We start from the raw sequence: 25,451 nt of genomic DNA on the forward strand, positions 1-25,451 counted from the left end.
TCTTACATTGCTTGGGAGAGAATCAGTGAATTCCTGCTCTTTATACCTTAGTTCCCTTGTGAGAACTGCAAATCAGTGCTGGGTCAACCTCTTTTTTAAATATATATATATTTAAAAAAAATAATAAATTTATTTTATTTATTTATTTTTTGCTGCGTTGGCTCTTTGTTTCTGTGCACAGGCTTTGTCTAGTTGCGGTGAGCGGGGGCCACTCTTCGTTGTGGTGCGCGGGCTTCTCATTGCGGTGGCTTCTCATATTGCGAAGCACAGGCTCTAGGTGCACGGGCTTCCGTAGTTGTGGCACACGGGCTCAGTAGTTGTGGCTTATGGGCTCTAGAGCGCAATCTCAGTAGTTGTGGCGCACAGGCTTAGTTGCTCCGCAGCATGTGGGATCTTCCTGGACCAGGGCTTGAACCCATGTCCCCTGCATTGGCAGGATTTCTTAACCACTGCGCCACCAGGGAAGCCCTAGCTTTTTCTTTTTTTAAAATTAATTAATTAATTAATATTTATTTTTGGCTGCATTGGGTCTTCGTTGCTGTGCTCGGGCTTTCTCTAGTTGTGGCGACTGGGGGCTACTCTTCATTGCAGTGCGTGGGCTTCTCCTTGCAGTGGCTTCTCTTGTTGAGGAGCATGGGCTTTAGGTGTGCAGGCTTCAATAGGTGTGGCTCACGGGCTCAGTAGTTGTGGCGCATGGACTTAGTTGCTCCGAGGCATGTGGGATCTTCCCGGACCAGGGATCGAACCCATGTCCCCTGCATTGGCAGGTGGATTCTTAACCACTGTGCTACCAGGGAAGCCTTGGGCCTACCTTTTTTAGTAAGAATGTATAATTGAAACTACTGTACATCTTGTCATCCACTGCATTAGCAGTAGAGCTGGACTTTCAGACGTACCTTAGTTTTAGATGTTCTAAAGTTGTGCTTCTCAAACTCTGGCAATTACTAAGATTTACGTAGAGAACTTACTAAAGTACAGCTTTTTGCCCCACTGCCTCCTGCCTTCAGCCCCTATTTTCATTTGCTGGGTTTGGAGAGTGGATTGAGAATTTGCATTTCTTTGAGGTGATGCTGGTGTTGCCAGTCCTTGGGCCACACTTTCAGTGGGGTTGTGCTAGTATGGTAGCCACTAGCCACATGTGGCTGTTGAGTACTTGAAATGTGGTTAGTTTGAAATAAGATGTGCCTTAAGTATAAAATATACACAGGAGTTTGAAGATTTAGTATAAAAAATGTAAAATATCTCATTGTTAATCAGTATTTTCAAAATATTGGTTGCATGTTGAGGATAACATTTTGGAAATATTGAGTTAAATGTAATATAATAAATCTAATTTCACATGTTTCTATTTCTTAATGTGGCTACTTAAAAGGTAACAATTACATACATGGCTTGCTTTTGCGGCTTGCATTATATTTCAACTAGGCAGAAAGACATACTGCCTATCTCTTTAAAGTATCTTCTTAGGGCCTCCATGAAGTGAATCTTTCTTACATAGCCTGTTTTTGAAATCACACATTACCAACAAACCCTCTAAATTGAGTAAAAATCCATTCACTAATTACCAAGTGGTAATGAAACATGGAAACTTACATTGTTCAAGAAACTCCTATAATGGAAAAGAATCTGAAAAAGTATCTATGCATCTATCTATCTAATAACTGAATCACTTTGCTGGGTACTTAAAACTAACACAACATTGTAAATTAACTGTACTTCAATAAAAAAAAATTTACCAAGAAAGTAAACAAAACAGGGCCTCCCTGGTGGCGCAGTGGTTGAGAGTCCGCCTGCCGATGCAGGGGATACGGGTTCGTGCCCCGGTCTGGGAGGATCCCATATGCCGCGGAGCGGCTGGGCCCGTGAGCCATGGCCGCTGAGCCTGCGCATCCGGAGCCTGTGCTCCGCAACGGGAGAGGCCACAACAGTGAGAGGCCCGCTTACGGCAAAAAAAAAAAAAGAAAAAAAAAAAGAAAGTAAACAAAACAAAACACCCCAAAACCTCCTAATTAGTGAGGGAGACAATATATATTTACAGGGTACTACCCAAGTCAATTCTGAAATACAGACAACAGACTATTAATTTAAAAGTAGTTCAGCTCCATTGCTAATTGGTAATATTTTGTCTGATTCCAGTTTTTATGCCCTAGCTCTGCTTTACTCACATAGACTTCAAAATGATTAATTTCCTTAAAAGTTGTAATATTTGGGTAAAATTTCTTGTTGAATCAACATTTGGAATCTTCCCTTTTCATGAGTCATTGCAATTTAATTACAACTCTTAACAAAGGAGGTAATTTGCTTTGGCTATATTCCTTATGGGTTAATGACTTTTAGACTTTTACTGTCTGGAACTTTCTTCAGTTTTAGGCAACTACTGTCATAAAGCTAATTCCCAGTCACCTCTGTACTGGGAACTATTTTTTATCAGCTCTTAGTTTTCAGTTTTAATCTTGCATACTTTGTATATGTGTATTGTGAACCATACATACTTTTCTGAGTAAACAGTTGTACACAATTTTGGGGATGATTAGAAACAGAATCCTGGAGAATTCAATAAATTGCTTATGTATTTTTAGAATGGCTTCAGATTCTTGGTATAGGATTAGATCATCCAACCCTTAAGATCCTTTCTAACTTAGGGTTTTATTTTGTTTGTTGGTTCAGTTCTTTTTTTCCCCTCCACAAAATTTCTTGGGTATGCATTTGTCTTTTATATTAAAAAAAAGAATTTTCAGACATGTTTTATTGGTGGCACCTAAGATGATAATGTGAGGTACTTGGCACTCTGTCAAAGCATTCCTTTTTCAGTTCTCTTCCTCCTTGTCTTGTTAGGAATAAAGTGGTTAATACTTTTATAGCTTTTATAATGCTTATCTTTAAAAAAAAAACTAACTAAGAAGGCATTATGATTAGAGTCTGGGGCAGGCAGTGGTATTTAACCAGAATTTAGAAACTTTGGTTTTTGTTTGTCACTTTTTCCCCCCAATTTACTACCTTCTATATATGGGACAATAAAAGGCAGTTTCCTTTAGAAATAAATTGATTTAAGCAAAGGCGATTTGAATTATGGGAGTTTTAAGTTAGAGTATGGGTGGTACATAAAAGAGGTAGAAATCCAGCAGATACATGAAAGAGTAGATATGAAGTACAGGAGTCATTCAGAACACTGAAGCCCCTTTTCTCCCTTTCATTAGTGTTAGTTTTTTAAGTATAATGTACATTCAAGTACGTTAACTTATCGTTGCCAGGTTTCCATGGATCTCAATAGTGCCAGTACTGTCGTTCTTCAGGTCTTAACACAGGCCACCAGTCAGGATACTGCTGTGTTAAAACCAGCTGAGGAGCAGCTGAAACAGTGGGAGACGCAGCCAGGTTTCTATTCAGTGTTGCTGGTAAGTTGTTCTAAAAGAGTTTACTATACATTTTAATAAAATGAGATACTACTATTTTTAATTGTTCTAAAAACTTACTTGTATTGGTGGTTTACCTTAGTGAAACTGATCCAGATGCTTGCCTGCCGTTGCTCCTGCCACATATAAATTCAGAGCATGGCTCTTTGAGAATGTTTAAAAATGTTTATTGATGACTGAATAAATAACCCAGCAGGGTACTGGTAGAATCTGCTCAGTAGACAACACTGTGCTGATAATCTATTTTAGTGTGTCAATGCTGACCTGAAGACTTTAGGTAGTACACTTTGATGTTTTGTCTTCATCCTTATCCTTGCCCCAGTTAATTTACGTTGTCAGAGTTGTTCAGGTCTCCCCACCGCTGCATCCGTCAGGTCTACCTTGGTCAGTGTGTTTCACTTTAAAACGCCATTTTCTTTTCCCCTGTCTAAAAATTTTATTTTCTTAACATATCTGATCTTTTCCTGGGTATTATGGGAAATAGTATGATAATTCACAATATGTGCTTTAACTAAATCTTTCTGCTAGTTAGAAGCTTTTGGTTAATTAATGAAAATCATTTTCTCAACACCAGAATGAAAAGACGTCTTTTTGTATTGAAGGCCTTTCTTATTCTTTTCTTCTTCGGAAAATTTGAGAACTCTGATTAGTGTGTGAGATTCACTTTCTGGCCATGGCAAGGAGGTGACCAGTTGGATCAAAAACCAATTTAGTATGTGTGACTGGGTCAAAAATTCAGAGCAGAGCTGTTTACTATATCTTGTAAAATAGAAAATTATGACATTACATACATATTTTGACTTCATGACTAAAAAGTTTTGAGTTGTTAACGTTTAAGAAGTTCCTAGTCATGCCTGGAAGGGAAATTAAATATCTGGAGTCATACTTGATATTCTGAATATATAACATGAAAGTTGGCTCTTTGAGACAATAACACAAAGATAAAAAACATTAATTTCTAAAGATACTAAAGAAAGTATCTTATTCTTGTAGATAATCCCAGCATTATGTTTGTAAATTTGGGACATAGTATAAATCTTTAGGAAATCTCTGAGTATATGCTTATTTAAATGATTGTGCTCTGTATTTAGCCTTGTGTTTTTTCAGGCCAAAATATAAAACATTTTTTTCTTATTTTGGTTACTGCTTGACCTTGGAAAAACCAATAGGCTTGCTTGATACCTTTTGTGTAATGTATGATTTATTAATATTAAGTGCCTAGACCTTTTTGTTTTTATTTTTACTAGGTATACTTTTCTTCTTAGAGGGATAGTAAAATTTCATTTAGATAGAATAGATTATAATAGATTTAAAAACTGCTGAGTTTATTTCTTCTTTTTTCCCTGTACTCACTGTCTTGCCACATTTGCTCTATTTGAGCCTTAGCCGTCCAGTTTAGTCTGGAGATTGCTGCATTTGTACACCTGATCTCAGGCGTGTGTTCCAATCCTGTTATTCAATATGTTTATTCAGTATATAATATATATTTACTTGGATTGACACCTGCAGCTTGACTTTTCTTGGTTCCTAAGTGTAGCTGAGTTTGGCTGAGATCCGCCAACTTCCGCAGTATTCCCACGTCACTTTCATTCATTCACTCATTTGCTCAATTGAAATTTATGAAGTTTCTGCTTTGCTGGGCTGTGTGCTAGACTCCACTCGTCTAGTGTGGAAGGTAGGCATGTAAAGTGTTAAAGTCGAATGCAATTAATTAATTAGTTATGCAATTAATGTGGTGAGAGAATCTATTCTTTCTTTTGCAAAGGAGACCCAAAAGAGGGACTCTGACTCAGTTGTCAGAGGTCTTAAGGAATAAGTGGGCATTAAACAACTATCTTCGTAACTTTTTTTTTCGTTGCACATGATTTTTAAAAAATAGGTTTATAGTGTACATACCTATTTTTAATACTTAACATCAATTTTTTTTATAGTAAAGGACATACTTCTACATCATTGTTTTTGGCTTTGAGGTTTTCCCACACAAGATTGTGTTTAAGAGGTCAACTCCAGGGATTTGAGTTGTTTTTGGTGTGAGGTGTAGTACAGTTTTAGTTAGTTAACATATTCCTACAATCCTATTTGTCCTATGTACCTGCTATTCTAGAAACATTTTTTAGAAAGCAGTAAAACATTTTAATTCTCAGTTTGTGATGTTTTAAATTACAGTGTTAGTATTAGGTTTACTATTCTTTTTATTTCATATACATTTATAACTGTCACTTACAAGCTTTTGGTAACAATTTTAATAAATTTTAAAATCAATTTTAAAGGTTATAGAACAGTTGTAATTTTGATTTCAAGGTCATGTTGCATGGTTTAGCTTGCACAGTCATTTTTACACTGTCCCACTATGGTGCAAGGCAAGGACTGACTGTATTTGGATTAACACAGTGAATAAATTTTTTGAGTAATGGTTTACTTTGAGTTGAAATTATTCATATCACTTCTGCCTTTATATTACTTGAAAATATTTTGCTGTCGAACTTACTCGTAAGCATAATTGCTTTGATAAGGAGGATGCTTTGAAATTGTTTATTTCATAGCATGAATTAATAATAACCCAGGGGCTTTGGCTCTTTGAATCTGTGCTGTGGTGGGTCTGCTTTTTCTTTTTTAATTTAGCAGTGTTTATTTTAGTTTCATGTGTGTGCGTGTAGATTATGCTGTGTAATTAGATTTGTTTCCGAATTTAATTTTTTATTAGGAAAAATTTAAAACCTACCTAAAAGTGGAATAGTATAATGAATCTCCACATATCCATTACTCAGCTTACATAATTAACATGCTCCCGAGCAGATATGCTTTCTTACATGAATTGTAGAGCTATAGGTATTTAGAAAATAACAATATGATATGTGTAGTGATAAAATTTAAGTGAAGCATTTAATTAAAAAGCTATCCATACTTTTTTGAGTTATGTTAATTATACTTTTATTACATGTCCATTCTGATGCTTTGTTTTTTATTTACAGAATATTTTCACAAACCACACTCTGGATATAAATGTAAGGTGGCTTGCTGTGCTGTATTTTAAAAATGGAATTGATCGCTACTGGAGACGTGTAGCACCTCAGTAAGTTCCACCTCTTCCCCACCTCAGTGTCATCCTTTTCAAATTCAAGGAGGTGTAAGACTGTTATCTGTTAATCTTCATTCTTTATGTAAAATAATTCATTTGTGCTTACTTCAGCAGCACATATACTAAAATTGGAACAGTACAGAGACTAACATGCTCCCTGTTCTAGGATGATATGCAGATTTGTGATGTGTTTGATATTTAAAAGAAAAAAAGGTGTGTTAACTACTGAAGAAGAAAAGTGTTCTACATAGTTAGTTACAAATCAGCATTTATATTACTGCCTTTTTCTGTGAGTTTTTTTTTTCCCCATGGGCATAGGGTATGTGGATTTCTCATTGGCCTTCTGTCTTAGAGGATCTCTGATTTTATGGGCACAAAACAAATGCTGAATTAATGAATCATGTTCAGAAATGTCCTTTTTTTTTTTTAAAGGAAGTACAAGGCTTGAATTCTGGAAAATGTCATTGAGAAGGAACTCCCAGGTCATTTCTGAGCCAACTGATGTTAATTCCCTAGTCTTCTGCATAATTGCCTCTGTGGTGGAAATTGGGTAGTATATATTTGTAATCTCATCAGATTCAGTTGTAACTTCTCTTTAGGTGGTTAAGTGAACAAATTTTTCTTAATAGTTAATTACATGTTATATAATTGCTGGAAAGACAGTGTAGACTGGACCCAGGAAGTTGTTGGATAGAAAATAGTGAACTTTGCCAAAGGGGTAACATAGTCTTTGTCCTCCAGTAGATGGCACCACAACTCTGTAGTTTTTATATTTATAAGCCCCCTTTTTAAAAAAATTGAATACCTCATAGTGCCTGTAAAATATGCTCTTGAATAATATTGGAAGTAACTAGAGTATTTTAAGGCTACACTTAGGATACTATAGTATAAATCAAACCCTTCTTTTCTTATTTTAGAATTAATTCATAATTTTGAGAGAAATGGAGTGTTTAGTGATGAGAAATTGTATATTGTTGAGTTGTAGGAAACAACGCAACAAGATATGTTACTACTGCTATGTCCAGTTAAATTTTATATGTCCAGTAAAATTCATTTTGTTTTACTAGTTATTTGAAGAATAGGTTATAAGTGACTGTCTTGAATGGGAGAGTAAATTTATGGTTAAATATTTCAGATTGTACTTTCATGTAAAGAATTAGAAACTGGAATTTAGTTTAAATTTTAAAAGTTAAGGGAGATGGGCTTCCCTGGTGGCGCAGTGGTTGAGAGTCTGCCTGCAGATGCAGGGGACACGGGTTCATGCCCCGGTCCGGGAGGATCCCACATGCCGCGGAGCGGCTGGGCCCGTGAGCCATGGCCACTGAGCCTGTGCGTCCGGAGCCTGTGCTCCGCAAGGGGAGAGGCCACAACAGTGAGGGGCCCGCGTAACGCAAAAAAAAAAAAAAAAAAAAAAGTTAAGGGAGATATCTTATAATAAGTAGTTAAACCCCGAGCTGTCTCTTTTAGTGATATATTGAGATACAAACTAGAAAGGAGATGAATGTACTTAGGCAGCAAGGATGCTAAGAATGTAAAGCAGGGATTAGTTATCGAGCTCATTTAAATTTCAGACACTTAAAAAAAAAACAAACTGTGTTCCTATCTAAGTTCCATCTTATAGTGTCTGTTCTTACCACTGTTGTCACAGAATGATTAATTTAAGCTTATATATCATTACTATGTAAAATGCAATTTTTACTGGGTCCTAATTAATTAGATACTATCCAATTTCTGCTTGGGATATAGTCTGAATTCATCTAATGATAACAAGTGCATAAAGTTGAAGGTGGAATGCTAACTCTTATTGTAGAATTGCTAAAAACATGAGATTTCTCAGGTTAATGGATGTTTTCTTTAATAGTTATATAGTTTTTTTTTTTGCGGTACGTGGGCCTCTCTGCTGTGGCCTCTCCCGTTGCGGAGCACGGGCTCCAGACGCACAGGCCCAGCGGCCATGGCTCACGGGCCCAGCCGCTCCACGGCACGTGGGATCCTCCTGGACCGGGGCACGAACCCGTGTCCCCTGCATCGGCAGGTGGACTCTCAACCACTGCGCTGCCAGGGAAGTCCTGTATGCAACATTTACAGCAGATTTTTTTGGGGATGATTCATCCAGTGCCAGCTACTCTATCATAGCCAGAATGGAAAACCTTAAAATGAGGTCTTTAAAATTTAATTTTAAAATAAATAAAACCATTCATATAGTTCAAAATTCAAAATGTATACAATCTTATACAGATGGATAGTCTCTGTCTCTTTCCTTTTGCTGTCTAGTTTGCTTCCTCATTTGCAGTCAGATTACTCATAGATTTTTTTTTTTTTTTTTGTGGTACGCGGGCCTCTCACTGTTGTGGCCTCTCCCGTTGCGGAGCACAGGCTCCGGACGCGCAGGCTCAGCGGCCATGGCCCATGGGCTCAGCCGCTCCACGGCATGTGGGATCTTCCCGGACCGGGGCATGAACCCGTGTCCCCTGCATCGGCAGGCAGACTCTCAACCACTGCGCCACCAGGGAAGCCCTACTCATAGATTTTTTAAAGACCGTCATTAATTTTTTGGTAGGCAACTGTTTTTATATCAATAGAAGGAAACATCAAAATATCACATTCTTTACTCTGGATTTATTGTATTTCCTATTTATTCAGTTGTGAAGGAATTTTGTGCTTTTGAATTACCTGATGTGTCAATATACAAGTAATGGAAATAATTCTGTTTAGTTACCAAAACAATCAAGGACACATTGTTTGAAAGACTTTTTATTGCTAAAATTCTCAGTCGTGCTTACCTGCATTCATTATTAGGCAGCATTCTCTTGCATAACAAATATATCTTTTTACAGTGCTCTCTCAGAGGAGGAGAAATCTACATTGCGTGCAGGGCTAATCACCAACTTCAATGAACCAATAAACCAGGTTAGTGAGAAAATGAGTGCCAACTATTCTTTCTTTTCCCTTAGTTATTGCTTCTTTTCCAAACTAACTTTGTTTCTTGGCGTTAAAAATAAAATCTTATAATGTTCATTTGTGTTGTTTATACACATTTCTCTGATGTTTTTTAAATTTTGAGATCCAAGTCTACCTGTTAAGAATTTTGATTAGATTTGGCTGTTAATGATTTAAAACTCAGAAGTCATTTGAAGATAGATATACTTGTATATTTTTTAACTTCTTCAGTTTTTGAGCCAATATTGAAAGCACATCTCTGTATATTAATTATATATAGAAGTTAATTTAGCACTCCCATCCCCCCTCCCCCCAAACTACAGGATGGCTTCTGGTTTTTGTCTGTTTCCTTCATCACATTTGCAGTTGTCACTACTCTGTGGGAATTGAATTTTTCTTTCCCTTATAGTGAGATTTTTCTTTTAAGAATAAAATAAGTTTGCTTATGATACAAAAATTATTTTTCTGAGTTACTGTTTCTTACATTTGATTCTTTAATTTGAATATTAAAGCACACTGTATTAGGTGGTGTATCCAATGCAGTTTTATCTAAACCTATTTAAATGATCTGAGTTTTTTGCTGTACATTTCTTCAACTGAGGGAGATGAGGGAAGATGGAGAGGAACAGCGTTACTTTCCGTGGGGCAGGAGGTGGTTGGGGGGTCAGGGTCTTGGGTGATTGAGGGGTAAACCATTGCTTAGGTGTTCTGTCAGCCAGAATTTGTGAAACTGATCTGAACAAATGTTATGTAAATACCTAATATTGATGTTCATTTCTACTCTGAGGTCAGTGGCTCTCAAAGTTTGCATTCTTAGAACTTCCTTATACTGCTAAAATAAAACATGAAATGGTTATATATGTTGATATTTATTGTATTAGAAATTAAAACAGAAATCTAAAAAAATATTATTTGTTAACATAAGTAGAATTTTAAAAAGTGACCAATAGCTATTTCCCCAAACTATAAATATTTAATGAGAAGAGTAACATTGTTCGGCATTTTTGCCTGTCTCTTTAGTGTCTGGCTATTTAAAAGAAGACATCTAGATTTTCAAATATATTTGCTATTTACAACGTTGTGATATTATTTTGGCAGAAGGTATGTGATGAAAATCTAGCTTCACACCGGTACGTTATTGGGAAAGGGAGGACCTCACAGAAAGGATCCTAGGCCCCCTAGGGATCCATAGATCACACTTTGAGAACTACTATCTTAAGCAGTTGTTCAGTGAAATCTTACTCATTTCTGTTAAATGTATAATTAACAAAAAAGGTAATTTTCAACTATAAATGCATTCCTTATCTATTGCTTTAATTTCATATGTTTATTTCTGAAGATTAATTTTTTTTCCCTTTAGATTGCAACTCAGATTGCCGTGCTGATTGCAAAAGTTGCTCGATTGGACTGTCCTAGACAGTGGCCTGAACTGATTCCCACTCTTATAGAATCTGTGAAAGTACAAGATGATCTTCGACAGCATAGAGCATTGCTTACCTTTTATCATGTTACCAAGACCCTGGCGTCTAAACGACTGGCTGCTGATAGAAAACTGTTTTATGATGTAAGTGATTTAACAAAGAATTTGATAATGAAAACTGCGCTACTTGTATTAAAATGTGTGTAATTTTACCTCTGAATATCTTATTGAAGGATTATTAATTCTTTCTAATTGACCTCAAAAGGTTCATAGTAATAGATAACACCCAAAAGGTTTTAAGCTGGTTAGTGATATGACTGGTAAGGTCACTTAGTTGCCAGTGAGGGGGAAAAATTGGTGGAGAACAGTCTGAAGGCAAAGAGACTGGTTTGAGGCTATTTGAAGTAGTTCACATTTGATGATAAAGCTCTTAAATGAAGCAGTGGTAAAGAGAACATTTAGGAGCATGTAGAGTTGAAATTTAGGAAGTTACAATTGACACGCCTGGGTAACTGGTGGATGTAGGAAGGAGTCTGACATGACTGAGGGTGTCTATAGGTGTTTTAGCATCATTTGTTGAAAAAACTTTACCTTCTCCATTCAGTTGCTTCGGTGCTTTTGTTTGTATTTCACTGTTTTGAACTACCAGAACAGTGATTTTCATATTATTCAACCTAACATTTTGAACTGTACCAGGTAACAATGGGAGTCTCCAAGTGTTTTTAAGTGTTCTTGCTTACCTTTTGGAATCCTTACTTTGAGGATATGGCTTGGGAATTTGCATTTTTGATAGGTTCCCCAGGTGATTCTTAATACACCAAAGTTTAAACCAGAACCACAGTATGTTCTCTTTATTTTTAACCCAGTAGGTTTAAATAGCCAATTTTCTATTTATCTGAGGATATTGAGTGTAAGAAATTCTTTTTGTTAAAGGTTGCTTTTAAAATCCTTGTCACTTTTGCTTGATATCTAAAAAGGACTAAAGAAATGGACATTTTATCTTCTCAAGTCTCTTTATGAATTTCTTGTTGATTTTCTCACCTTTATTCCCATCTTAGGCCCCTTCAATTTCTTTTATATAGACGTTTTCCAAAATCAAATGTGTAGAAGATTCTGGGTTACAGTTACTCTATAGTGAAGGGTCCCCTTCTATAGAAGTCTTAATTCTTAGCTTGACTTTCTGAAGTCGTACTCTCTTAATGTGTTGCCTCCTTGGTTTTCAGATATAATTTATATATAGCCTAGTCAGGCTCTACAAATTGTATCTAAACTAGCCTTAGTCTGTATAGCTTGTTTGGGTTAGCTTCCTGTCCACTTCAACTTTCTTGCGTGGTTTTCTTGTAGTGTGAGGCTGTTTCCTCTCCATATAAAATGAAATATAGGTCTCCTTAGCATCTTGTACTTACTTCCAGCAGAGTATTTATTACACTGTACATTGCATTGTAATTACATTATAATTGTTGACTTACCTTTTTGAGATCCACCACACTGAATTTTATGAGGGCGGACTGTAGCTCTTATTGTTATAGTCCTACTATCCAGCCCAGGAGAATGCACATCAGTGGATGGTGCTAGGTAACTGTTAAATGAATAAATGGTAAAAGAAGAGATTTGTTCTTAGATACCTTCTAGATTTCAAAGTGGTATAGTGCAAAACTTCAAAAAGCAGGAGTTTGAGGAGCATATACAAAACTCAAGATACCGGGAAGAAATAATTCAGCTTAGCACCTTTCATTCTGGAATGGAGTATCTGAACCTGGAAACATGGAGCACAGTAGGGACTAGGAGGGGAGTCTTGTCTCATGGGGTTGGGAAACAAGATGTGTACTTTAATTGAAGGTAGCATGTGTGGGAAGATTTATTATAAAGAGCAAGTTTGCTAGTTAATGAAGAACTCCTATTATTTTGGTAATCTGAAGTGTGGGAAAATCTTCCTTTTAATAATGTGTTTACTTTATTGCTAAGATGGTCTTCATGTACTAAATTAGTTTCCCACCTAAAATTAAGTGTAAGGTCATAGTTGAGCTAGTTGGTATGGCAAAGTAGTGCAGTGTGCACTTAAAGCCCCTCCCTACTGCTCTGCGTGCCCCAACATTTTTTATATCTTGTTTTCCCTCCATGTTAAAATAAGTCTTTTTCAGGGGTGACAAACTACAAAATCAGCAGTGGAGAGAGAATTGCTTTGCAGTTACAAAATTGAGCTTGATTTGACACAAAGAGGATTCATTTTCTAGAAAATCATAAGCTTTTCATACAAACCTGAACATAAAAAAGTTAACATTAAGTACAGTTAAAATCTAAGGTCTACGAAAGCAAGGGATTTAAGGTACAGATAGTAATTCTAATGTACTTGTAAATTTATTAACCAAATAATACCTTGTAGACATGATGTGTAACCCACAAAGGTTTATGCTATGGTAAATGAAGTAATCTAAAACTTAAAAAAGAAGAAAAGATTTTTTGAAAGCAAGTATATTTCACTTGTGTTTAGAAATATGGGTTAACAAGTATGAGAAGACCTGGTTTCCAGTGAAGAATGTTTCTTTGTACTGAGCAGCTTTGGAATTTTGAGTAAGACATTTAAACTTCATGATTCTTTAAAATTTTCTTTCAATTCTAAAGTTGTGTGATTCTGTGAATTTATAATCTTTATTATTCCAACTTAATCTATACAAACACCATTAAAGTTTTGAGATGGAAATCTTAGTTACGGTGTAATTTAAGTATCAATTTTGCGTTTTTAATCACTTTTTTCTAGAAGCCAAGACCTTTGTACATTTCGTTTTCTTTTTTCTTTTTTTTGTATTTTCTTGGCATACAGTTAAATTCTTGACCTACTGACTTTATTGGATACTTTGCTGTGGAATTTTGGCATACAACCAGTTATATCGTTTTCTTAATTAAGAAAATTTCAAATATACTCTAGTTGAGAGAACAATACAACAACCCCCATATATTCTTCACTCATATTTAACAGTTCTTAAGGTGTTGCCACGTTTACTTTTCCTCTTTGCTGGAGCAAATCTTAATGTGTCATTTCATCCAATAATATTTAGAGTATGAATCTCTAAAAAGGACATATTCCATAACCAGGTTTTTTTTTTGTTGTTGTTGTTGTTTTGTTTTTTTGCGGTACCTGGGCCTCTCCCTGTTGTGGCCTCTTCCATTGCGGAGCACGGGCTCCAGACACGCAGGCTCAGCGGCCTAGCCACTCCGTGGCATGTGGGATCTTCCCGGACCGGGGCACGAACCCGTGTCCCCTGCATCGGCAGGCGGACTCTTAACCACTACACCACCAGGGAAGCCCCATAACCAGTTTTTATTATGAATTTTTTAAGGTTGGATGTTAGGAATTACTCTTAAATTCTTCTCCCTGAGAGTAGGTCAGCAGATATTGTTTGCCTGTTGTGTACGAGAGATATCTAAGGTACTGAAGGAGATGAAAGAGACAAATAGTCATCTCTTGAGATGCGTGGGGAAAGGCGTAAGACACGAACCCTCAAAGTTCATTTAGTAACTTATTAAAATCTGCCACAGAAGAAAACTAAATACTGTATTACATTGTTATTATAGTCAAAGCTAACATTTAGCAAAATATAAAAAACTGAAGGGTTTATGATGAATAATGTTCCCACTAACAGCATGTGTATTGTTTGCATGGTGAAGATAAGAGAAAACTGTGTGGCAAGGTGAAGTCAGGTTACAATACTACCAAAGAGTCTTCCTGATGAGTCACTGTTTTCTGAATAAACTAACAAAACAGAACCACATAGCTATTTTGAGATGGGTTGCTTAGTATAAGCTCACTCAGCCTCGTAAAAGAGATTTTCATACTTCTTATAAATTTATAATTTCATGATGTGGTCCTTAGGGAAAATTCCCAAATAGTTGAAGTTATGAATGTTAAATTTGAGAATGCCAAGGTGCCACTTATATGGTATAGCTTGAACCTTCAGGAAATTTACAAAATAGTGAAATTTATTTAAAAGATAAATGTGTTTATAAGCAAATCATCAAGTAGGTTAAATTCATTTTGTTTCAATTTCGTTTGGGTGATTTTAAATGCCAAGTACTGATTAAATGCTGATTCTAGATCTTGTCTTTTGCTCTGCCAAATTCAAATTGGCTTTTAGACACGTTGTTTAAAGAGTGACTCCTATAATACACAAAGGGTCATCTCTGCTATGAGCCTGTATGGGGACTTAAGAGTGTGTGTGTGTGTGTGCGCGTGCGTGCATGCGTGTGAGTGTGTGTGAGTCTAGGCTTATATAAGTATGAGGAAACTTTTGGTGGGAAGTTTTTTTTTTTTTTTTTTTTTTTTTTTTTTGCTGTACGCGGGCCTCTCACTGCTGTGGCCTCTCCCGTTGCGGAGCACAGGCTCCGGACACACAGGCTCCGCGGCCATGGCTCGCGGGCCCAGCCGCTCCGCGGCATGTGGGATCTTCCGGGATCGGGGCACGAACCCGTGTCCCCTGCATCGGCAGGCGAACTCTCAACCACTGCGCCACCAGGGAAGCCCTGGTGGGAAGTTTTAATGGAGGAGAGAGTCAAAGTGACGAGCCTGACCAAAAAAAAAAAAAAGCTATGCACTAAACAGAAGAGGAGATTTTGAGTATAGCATGGTGCTTATCCTTTCTGGATGGTTCACAAGGACTCTTGTCTGGGTCCTAGGAAAAGGGGCTCTTGAAGCATTGCCGATTTATGCTTTGTTTTTTGCCCATCTCTATGTGTCTGACAAATATTTGAGTTCCTACTCTGCCAGTCACCGTATTGGATGCCTGAAATGCAGCTGTGAACAAAGGCAGGATCCCAAATGGAGAGGAGGGTAGTTTCACTTCCTCCTTCCTCATATTGAGATCATATTCTGTATACCTGAGAGCATTGTCTAGACATCAGTAGCTAAGGACAGCCTTATGGCTGTTGCTAGGATTAGAGGACTTGAGGGATCTGGAAGATGGGCCACAGTGACCTTCCTGGGCCTGAGGTGTACCAGTGGCAGGTTTGAGAACAAAATAAAAATTAGATTTTACTTAAAAAATATGTAGGTAACAGATGTTACAGGTCTTTAGGAATGTCCTTCATTGAAAGCTAATATCAATTGAGAGACATTGGCACTTTGGAAATTGTTTTTGAAACCTTACAATCCACCAAAGCTTCTGGCCTGACACATTTGGGTAGTTTGATATATATGTATGTCATGGTTAAGTGGAAACAAATTTTTATTTAAATATTAAGGAAAAAGCTGACTGCTACTAAAGTAACTACCTTTTTTTGTTACAAATCTGTGGATGTTTTAAGAGTTACTTGTGAATTTTTTAAACATACAGAAAAATAAAGAAAAACTATTAACTGCCATATACTCATCTAGGTACTCATATACCTAGATTTAGCAGTTAACATTTCGCTGTTTTTGCTTTATTGCTTTTTCTAAGATATTTTATAGTAATTTAAAGATTTCATGATATTTTATTACTAAATACTTTAGAATTCATTTGTAAAAAGATTTATTTTTTTAAAGGTTAAAAGAAAATTTTCCACTGACAGTTTACTGATTTAGTAGACTTTTTTTTTTTTTTGTGGTACGCAGGCCTCTCACTGTTGTGGCCTCTCCCATTGCAGAGCACAGGCTCCGGACGTGCAGGCTCAGCTGCCATGGCTCACGGGCCCAGCCGCTCCGCGGCATGTGGGATCTTCCCGGACCGGGGCACGAACCCGTGTGCCCTGCATCGGCAGGCGGACTCTCAACCACTGCGCCACCAGGGAAGCCCCTAATAGACTTTTATTCAACTCTTCATGGGTCAGGCAGCATCCAGTCTAGCAGATAGGAGCTCCAAAGAGCTGTACAAGCTGAAAGAGTTTTTTGTACAAAAGTGAGCGGGAACAAGGAAGCTAGACTGGGAATTAGCTGAATAGCTAAATCAGGGTTATTTTCCTTATATGGAGCAAAGAGAAATCTTAGAGCTGGATCAGGTAACTTGTGTTGAGCAGGCAGGCACTGATAGGTTGACCTAGACCTGCCTTTTCTGGGAGAGCCCAGCATAGAACCTTAGTTCTAAGTTTTGGTTTGCTGCTGTGGGGCTTAGCATGCGTGATTCCATCTTGAGCCTAATCTGGTTACTTAGCATATATAATCATTTAACTTTTATCATACTTAACACACATAAAAGTAGTGATTTAATATGATGTAATACTTCTAGCCAATTTTCTACGTTGTTCTTAAATATGTTTACAAGTGGTGTGTTTGAGCCAGAAAATGAATATGGCAGGTACATAGCATTTGATCATGTTTCTTAAGTGTCTTTTTTTTTGGCCACACCATGTGGCTTGTGGGATTTTAGTTCCCCGACCAGGGATTGAACCTGCGCCCTCGGCAGTGAAAGTGTGGAGTCCTAACCAATGGACCGCCAGGGAATTAATTCCTTCTTAAGAGTCTTTTTAAGTTAGAATAGTATTCTCTCTCTGTTTTTTTTTTATTGGTGCACCATTGACATGTTGAAACATTTTTTGGTTATTTTTTTTTTAATATTTATTTATTTGGCTGTGTAGAGTCCTAGTTGTGGCGCACAGGCTCTTTGTTGCAGCGCACGGGCTTCTCTTTAGTTGTGGCATGTGGGCTCCAGAGCGCCCGGGCTCAGTAGTTTTGGTGCACAGGCTTAGTTGCTCCGCGACATGTGGGATCTTAGTACCCTGACCAGGGATTGAACTGGTGTCCCCTGCGTTGCAAGATGGATTCTTAACCACTAGACCATCAGGGAAGTCCCTATCTTGTTGATTAGAGTTAGGTTAAGCAGGTTTTGAAAGCTCCAGTTTGTGGATAATATTCATTGCCCCACTATTAGTGATGAATTACAAGACTTTGATTTAAACATTTTTGGTGCTCACTTTTCTTAGGGTCCTGAGGCTAAAAAAGTTTAAGAATATTTAAAATGCTAAAAGAAATAAAACTTCCTGTAATGTTTTGCCTTTGATATTCAAGGAGTCAAGTCTGTGTGCTTCTACAAAGTTGCTAAGCAGTCAGTGGGTGGCACTGTTTCTTCTGGTTTAGAAAAAGAAAAATGCAAGTATTTGGGATTTTCATGAACTACTACCTAAAACGTTTCATTAAATAATTTATTTTTATATTGTCTAACTGAATATTCCCCACCCCCTCTACATTTTTGAGAATAAAATGTAGAATAAATATTTTTATCCCTCCTATTTGTGCTTATTATTACTTTCTCTTTTCCAGATGAGCCTTTTGTGAGCATGTATCAGTTGGTATTTTCTAGAGCAGATAGAAGCTTGTGGAGGACTTGTGTTTACAGGATAGTTAGCAGTATTCCGTCCCAGATTCTTGTGGTGTTTTCCTTCTTTGTCTGTCTCCTTCCTTTTACCCTTGGGCTGAAAGTGTAGTGCTATTGCTGCTTCATTCCAACCATCCCTGTTGGTGCAGAGCCCTTTTGTAGGCTAGCTAAAAAGAATTACGACTTGTGGCATAATAGATGCCTAATGCCTAAGCTAGGTGCTTAGCTCCAGAACTAGAGTGTAAAACAAAGAAGAATATTAATTAAAGTTTTTTCATACTACTGTTTCTTTCTTGATTTCTGTCACAAATGCTATATGGCTACACACTAAAAACAATGACTAAAGCAATAGGGGCTGGATGACTCCAGTCCAAGTTGTGGAATGCCCCATTGCTGGGAAGCCAATTCTGGACTGTAACTAAGTGGTATTATATTCTGCAGCTCTCTTCTGGTGGTATAGGATACTTTATACCTTATCAAATCCCAGGAGGCCATGAGAAGCCATCTAACAGAGGAGATAGGGAGGTGAGCAGGAGATTGGTGTTCTAGCAGTTGCTTACAAGCCTTTCATCCTCTTGTGTTTCAGGAGGATCACAAGATGTTCTGCCAATACTCGGATTAGCTGAGGTTTAAGCCTTTGCCTGTGTAGATATGTGCAGTTTCCAAGGGGTATGGTGAAGCTGTTTCTCTATACCTGGAAGCACAGACCATTAAGATTACTGAATTAAAATAACAGAAGTGGAATTTGATTTTTTCTTAGAAATATTATATTCACAGGATTGCATTTCTGACTGGTTTCTGATACCTGACCACATTAGTAAATACAGTGTTTAATTAGTTGATATGACATATCTCAAATAAGAAAAAAATCATTCTGAAGTGTGCTAATGATAACTAGTCATATGTACTTATGTATGATTTTATTTAAAGAAAATTGCCATATAGGCTCAAATGGTTTGCTCTTAAACCTTCTGGAAAAAAACGAAGATACCACTGGAAGGTGGTTCTCAGTGTGAGTCAGGTTTTTAAATACTGGTACATATTAGGCAAGCAGCCTGACAAGTGATGTGGTTTGTTATGTTCTTGGCTTTAAATACCCAAAACCATATGGGTAGAATTGGCAGAACACAGAAATTTAACTCCTTTGTATTCTTAATATATTGATTTATCTGATAAATTCAGTGACAGTCCTGTTTTTAAAGCTGAGTGTTACAACTATTAGTGGAAGAAAAAAAAGTAAAAATAGGAAATATCAGACTGCAATGCAGGCATTAGGCTAAGCAATGTTTCAGGAAACTAATATTTTGGGGGGGGCATGTGTGTGTGTGTTCATAGCAGCAGCCAATGTAAACTATACTTACTGCTGTGCATTGTGACTAAAAAAAGTTTAAAATGTTGCTGTAAGTGATTCTTGACTATTTTAAATCTCATTGAAAATGTGTGCTCAGTTTTAAAACCAAAATGTGTTACTACGTAGGTCTAATTGATTACTGAAATCTGTAATAATATTGTGACCAAATTTGTTGATATCTTTGCAGTTAGCTTCTGGAATTTATAGTTTTGCCTGCTCTCTGTGGAATCACCACACAGACACATTCCTTCTACAAGTTTCTTCTGGCAATGAAGCTGCAGTTCTAAGTTCACTAGAACGAACTCTACTGTCATTGAAAGGTACTATTAAACTTGACATGCTTATTTTTGAAACAACATACCTGAGAACAGTGGCCGAATAGTTTCTCTGTATGGACTTTCTGTTTGCAAGAATAAGGGGTTAATAGTTCCCTCAGAGACTAGGGCTCTTGTAGTTTGCTTTGCTTTTGTAAGAATAGCTCTTCCTCTACCTTAATTGATGAGAGCACACATAGTTCAGATGGATAGCTTTAAGTTATATTCACATTACTGGAGTTTTATGGCTCTGAATGCATACTTTTCAAATACTTGCACTTCTTTTTTGCTTCATTTCTCATTCTGGGCTGCTACCATTATTATTGTCATGCTGACTTTCCTAAACTTCTGTCCCCAAGGCTTATTAGTTGAGCTCTATCTCCCAGCTCTCTTTTCCCTGAGAACTCATCTTTCTTGTTTGTACCTTAGGCTCACTTGGATTTTAGAAGGTACTTGTTGGGGTGCTGTCTTGGCCTGTGTTTTCCTATGCTTTGTTTATAGGCATCCCTTAGCATAAATCTCTTTCACCTTCCCTGAGCTGAGCTTATCTTGATGCATGTATTCCGAGGTTCATTTCCTTTCTAAAACATTCACCATCATTTTATTCTCTTTGTCTTCCTTCTGTTGTGGTTGCTGAGGCTCTTTTATCTTGTGTTTCTTAGTTTGAGCTCAAGCAACCTTTATTTCTTTCTTACTACAGCTCATTTTGCATTCTCTGTTTTATTTGTAAACCCTTTTATCATACTCACCTTAGTACCTTACAATGGCACTACTCCAGTGCATCACTTACATTAACAAGATAGTGGATGCACAAACCCCAAACTGTCAACACACTTTGGGGAACCTTGTGGACAAATTATTTTAAAGGACTATTGACATGTAAAATCCAATCCATTGTACAGGTGGTTTTACAAGTGAATGGAGATGGTTTTGCCAACATTCTTGAGGAAGACATTAAAAGGCCTTAGAAATGTTTACACAGAAAGAATTAGAGAAACTGATACAAGATTAGATACATAAAGCGGTGTGTAAGTACTGTATTTAATGATTAAGGAATTTTCATGAATCCTTTTGATTGTAGAGTTTTTTTGTCTCACTGACTTCAAAGCCTAACTCCTGACACAAATGATGCTGTTCTACTCTACATTAGCCTGCTTTAGGCTTTTCGACACCACAGCATCTCAAGGTCTTAGATACACATTAGCATTTCTAAGGCATCCTGACCTGGAAAAATCTCATAGCATTTTTCTTTAAAATACTTTTTCTGTCAAGCTATAAATTTCTTTCCTTTTATGACTTAAATACTTAGGACTAGAGCTTTTGTCACATGTAATCTTTGCATTTATACCTGTGTGCATTTAGTATCTTTTAGACAGGCATATGTTCATTACTTCAGTATTTCAATATTGAATTCATTACTTCATTCAATATTCAGTCATTACTTCATTCATATTTATAGGTAGGTGCTTGGTTCTGGGGAGACAGATATAATAAAATGATCATACAAGTACATATAAAATGACATCTGTGATAGGGTGGCCTTACAATGTTATGATTGGTAATAAGCTCAGAAAAGACTTTCCTGAGAAACTGATGTTTGAACCAAAATCATAAAGGATAAATGGAAGTTAACTAGGTGATAAAGGGAGAAAGAAAGCACTGTCCCAGATAGTGTAGACCAAGGTCCTGTGGTGGGAAAGATCTTGTCCAGGCTAAGGGATTCAGCTTGAGCCCTGTTTTCTCCTATTATGGTGCAGTAACTTGAGTTGTATATAATTGATGGTATGAAACTGAAGGTCTTTAGACATTTGCATTCTAAGCCTAATTTTAATACACTGAACTTTATTAATTTTTTATTGAAGTTTAATTGATTTACAATGTTGTATTAATTTCTGGTGATTCAGAAAAGTGATTCACTTACACACACACACACACATATACACACATTTTTTTTCATATTCTTTGCCATTATGGTTTATTACAGGATGTTGAATATAGTTCCCTGTGCTATACAGTAGGACTTTGTTATTCATCTATTTTGTATATAGTACTGATAGTATGTTTCTGCTAATCTCAATTCCTAATTCATCCCTCCCCGACCCCCTTCCCTTTTGGTAAGTATAAGTTTGTTTTCTATGTCTGTGGGTCTGTTTCTGTTTTGTAAATAAGTTCATTTGTGTCATATTTTAGATTCCACATGTAAGTGATATCATATGGTATTTGTCTTTCTCTTTCTGACTTCACTTAGTATGATAATCTCTAGGTCCATCAGTGTTGCTGCAAATGACATTATTTCATCCTTTTTTATGGTTGAGTAGTATTCTGTTGTGTGTATATATACATCTTCTTTATCCATTCATCTGTCGATGGACATTTAGGTTGTTTCCATGTCTTGGCTATTGTAAATAGTGCTGCTATGAACATTGGGGTGTATGTATCTTTTTAAATTATGGTTTTCTCCACATATATACCCAGGAAGGGGATTGCTGGATCATATGGCAACTCTAGTTTTTTAAGGGACCTCCATGTGGTTCTCCTTAGTGGCTGTACCAATTTATGTTCTCACCAAAAGTGTAGGAGGGCTCCCTCTTCTCCACACCCACTCCAGCATTTATTATTTGTAGACTTTTTTCAAAAAATTTATTTATTTATTTATTTATGGCTGTGTTGGGTCTTTGTTGCTACACATGGGGTTTCTCTAGTTGCAGCGAGTGGGGGCTCCTCTTCGTTGCTGTGCGTGGGCTTCTCATTGCAGTGGCTTTTTGTTGTGGTGCATGGGCTTCAGTAGTTGTGGCACCCAGGCTCAGTAGTTGTGGCTCACAGGCTCTGTAGTTGTGACTCACAGGCTCTATAGTGCAGTCTCAGTAGTTGTGGCACACAGGCTTAGTTGCTCTGCGGCATGTGGGATCTTTCTGGACCAGGGATCGAACCTGTGTCCCCTGCATTGGCAGGCGGATTCTTAACCACTGCACCACCAGGAAGTCCCTGTAGACTTTTTAATAATGGCCATTTTGACCAGTGTGAGGTGATGTACCTCATTGTAGTTTTGATTTGCATTTCTCTAATAATTAGCGATGTTGAGCATCTTCTCATGTGCCTATTGGCCATCTGTATGTCTTCTTTGTTTAACTGTCTATTTAGGTCTTCTGCCCATTTTTTGATTGGGTTGTTTGTTTTTTTGTTATTGAGTCGTATGAGCTGTTAGTGTATTTTGTAAATTAAGCCCTGGTTGGTTGCATCGTTTGCAAACATTTTCTCCCAGTCTGTAGGTTGTCTTTTCATTTTGTTTATGGTTTCCTTTGCTGTGCAAAAACTGTAAGTCTGATTAGGTCCTGTTTGTTTATTTTTGCTTTTATTTCTTTTGCCTTGGGAGACTGATCTAAGAAAACATTGGTACTATTTATGTCAGAGAATGTTTTGCCTTTGTTCTCTTCTAGGCGTTTTATGGTTCATGTCCTATATTTAACTCTTTAAGCCATTTTGAGTTTATTTCTCTGTATGGTGTGAGGAAGTGTTCTAACTAACTTCATTGACTTTCATGTGGCTGTCCAGCTTTCCCAATATCACTTGCTAAAGAGACTGTCTTTTCTCCATTGTATATTCTTGCCTCCTTTATTGAAGGTTAATTGACTGTAGGTATGTGGGTTACACTGCCCTTAGACTTCACCTCATGAACATTAAGTCTTTAGTTATATAGAAAGCAATGCTGTCTGTAATGTTGTTTTCTTAAAGTGAAGTGACTTTAAATTTGATAATATAAGGTGGTAGTCTTATGCTGCTATCATGCTTGTTGTTACTGAATTCTGCTAAGTGTTTTACATATACTGTACTATTGAATTCTTTAATAACCCTATGCAGTAGGACTTATAACCACATTTTATAGATGAGGAATGTGAGATCAGAAAAGTTGCCCAAAATAATACAGTTTTAGACATTGGAGCTACGATTTAAGTTTAGATCTGACTTCAAATCTGTTAATCCTGCTTGTCTCCCTGTGTACATCGGTTTACTCGTAAAATGTGATGCTTGTAATTGAGCACTGTAGTTTATTCCAGATTTGGAAATAGAGTTTAATCTTTTTATCCCGTTTTGGAGGTACTATATTTTCATTAATGTAGCCTAAAACTGAATAAAGCTTTTCGGTCACTGTTGAGTCATAGTTTAAAGTTTATGGAATAGAGGTAACCTTCTCAACTTAGCCTGTAGGTGTTATTGCAAGTGAGAAGTGCTAACAGTTATGTAAATTGTACTAAATTTTGCAGTATGGTTTTAAAAAACATGAGTAGTTATGATAAGTGAGAAGAACATTGCTTCTTAGTCACAATAACTGGGGTTTAGTTCCATCTTTCCCACTTCATAACCAACCAGTGACCAGGAGTTACCTTTCTTTATCTATTAAATGAAAGGATTAAGCTAGATTAACCTCCAGGCTTGATGAGGCTTTGTGATTCTGAGTCTATTATGATTATGATTTTAATAGGAAAAAATATGAAAAAAAAAGATGTAAGTAAAGCTTAATTTTACTTTTCAGTGCTGCGTAAGTTAACTGTTAATGGATTCGTGGAACCTCATAAGAATATGGAGGTGATGGTAAGTGAAAGAAGTCGTTTAATTTCTGTAACTTTGGAAAAGTGCTTGGTATTTTCCTGAATGTTACAAAGTTTATTCTTTTTACTTGGCATTCATTTAAAAGTTTTTTATTAAATGACCACCTAGTTTTTTACTATTCTGTATATATTATACTACACTTTTAGACTTGTGGTCTGTTTTCAGACATACAGAAAATATGTTAAAGCAGAAATATTATGTGAAGGAGAGGAAGTAGAACTAGGATGGTTCTCAAGATGCCGTGGTGCATTGAGAGTGTTACTGTGAATTCACATGAACTCTTGTGAATTTGAATGCTATGATAACATTACCAGGGTCACTGTAGATTGATTTATATCCTTGGTATTTTCCTTTGTCTGTTTTTATGTACTTAAAATGTGTTTTTTTCCCCTTGAATCATAGCATTTATGCTCTTTGCAATCAATTAAAAGTTATGTACATAAGAGGGGAAAACTCCACTGATAAGCCCAACAAGTTGTGAAATATATTCATTTTTGGTATCACGTCATCTACTTTTTCTATATGCAAAAATATATAGCTGCATAAATTTTATTCCTAAACAAAATGGAATTGTATCATACTTGCTCACATCTATATTAGTTTTCACAGTGAGTTTAGGTCAGCTAAGATGTTACTCTCTGGATTGTCTTGGGGGCTGTATAGGAATTGTGGAAAGATTATATTTAATTGGGTCTTTGTGTCTGTCCTACTAGATTTGACCAGAGTCACAGTTTTTTTTTAATCTTTAGTATATTTTGTATTTCCATAAGATTATGATTGAAATAATGGTTCTATTGTTAAAAGAGTTCAAAAACTGCTAATATACAGCATTATAATGTAAAGACGATTTTTTTCTATAAAAGCATTATATGCTTATTTTTTTAAAGATTAAAAAACTCAGAAAAGGAAACAGGAAATAAGAAATCATTTAAAAACTTACTATCAGAGATATTGCTAACATTTGTTAATTATCCTTTAAGACATCTTATATTCTTTCAGATATACTTTCTCTCTTCCTCAATTTTATATGAATGAGACCTACA

The 25,451-nt window shown here is 36.6% G+C and overlaps 1 protein-coding gene and 1 non-coding gene across 3 annotated transcripts in view; both read left to right on the top strand.

Moving 5' to 3' along the window:
- IPO11 (importin 11) overlaps positions 1–25,451 on the top strand; it is a 205,747-nt gene that overhangs the window by 19,539 nt on the left and 160,757 nt on the right. For both annotated transcript variants that reach the window (XM_060092933.1, XM_060092931.1), the window contains exons 2-7: positions 3,252–3,395; positions 6,386–6,486; positions 9,330–9,402; positions 10,793–10,996; positions 19,674–19,806; positions 24,332–24,390. In XM_060092933.1, the coding sequence (XP_059948916.1) occupies positions 3,258–3,395; positions 6,386–6,486; positions 9,330–9,402; positions 10,793–10,996; positions 19,674–19,806; positions 24,332–24,390 (708 nt within the window). In that variant the 5' untranslated portion in view covers positions 3,252–3,257. The remainder of the gene's footprint in view (positions 1–3,251; positions 3,396–6,385; positions 6,487–9,329; positions 9,403–10,792; positions 10,997–19,673; positions 19,807–24,331; positions 24,391–25,451) is intronic.
- On the top strand, positions 6,591–6,694 carry LOC132487268 (U6 spliceosomal RNA). The gene has a single exon (XR_009531563.1). It is a non-coding gene; the product is annotated as a U6 spliceosomal RNA (small nuclear RNA).

Source organism: Mesoplodon densirostris, chromosome 3 (assembly GCF_025265405.1).
Source record: "Mesoplodon densirostris isolate mMesDen1 chromosome 3, mMesDen1 primary haplotype, whole genome shotgun sequence".
Taxonomy (NCBI): Eukaryota; Metazoa; Chordata; class Mammalia; order Artiodactyla; family Ziphiidae; genus Mesoplodon; species Mesoplodon densirostris.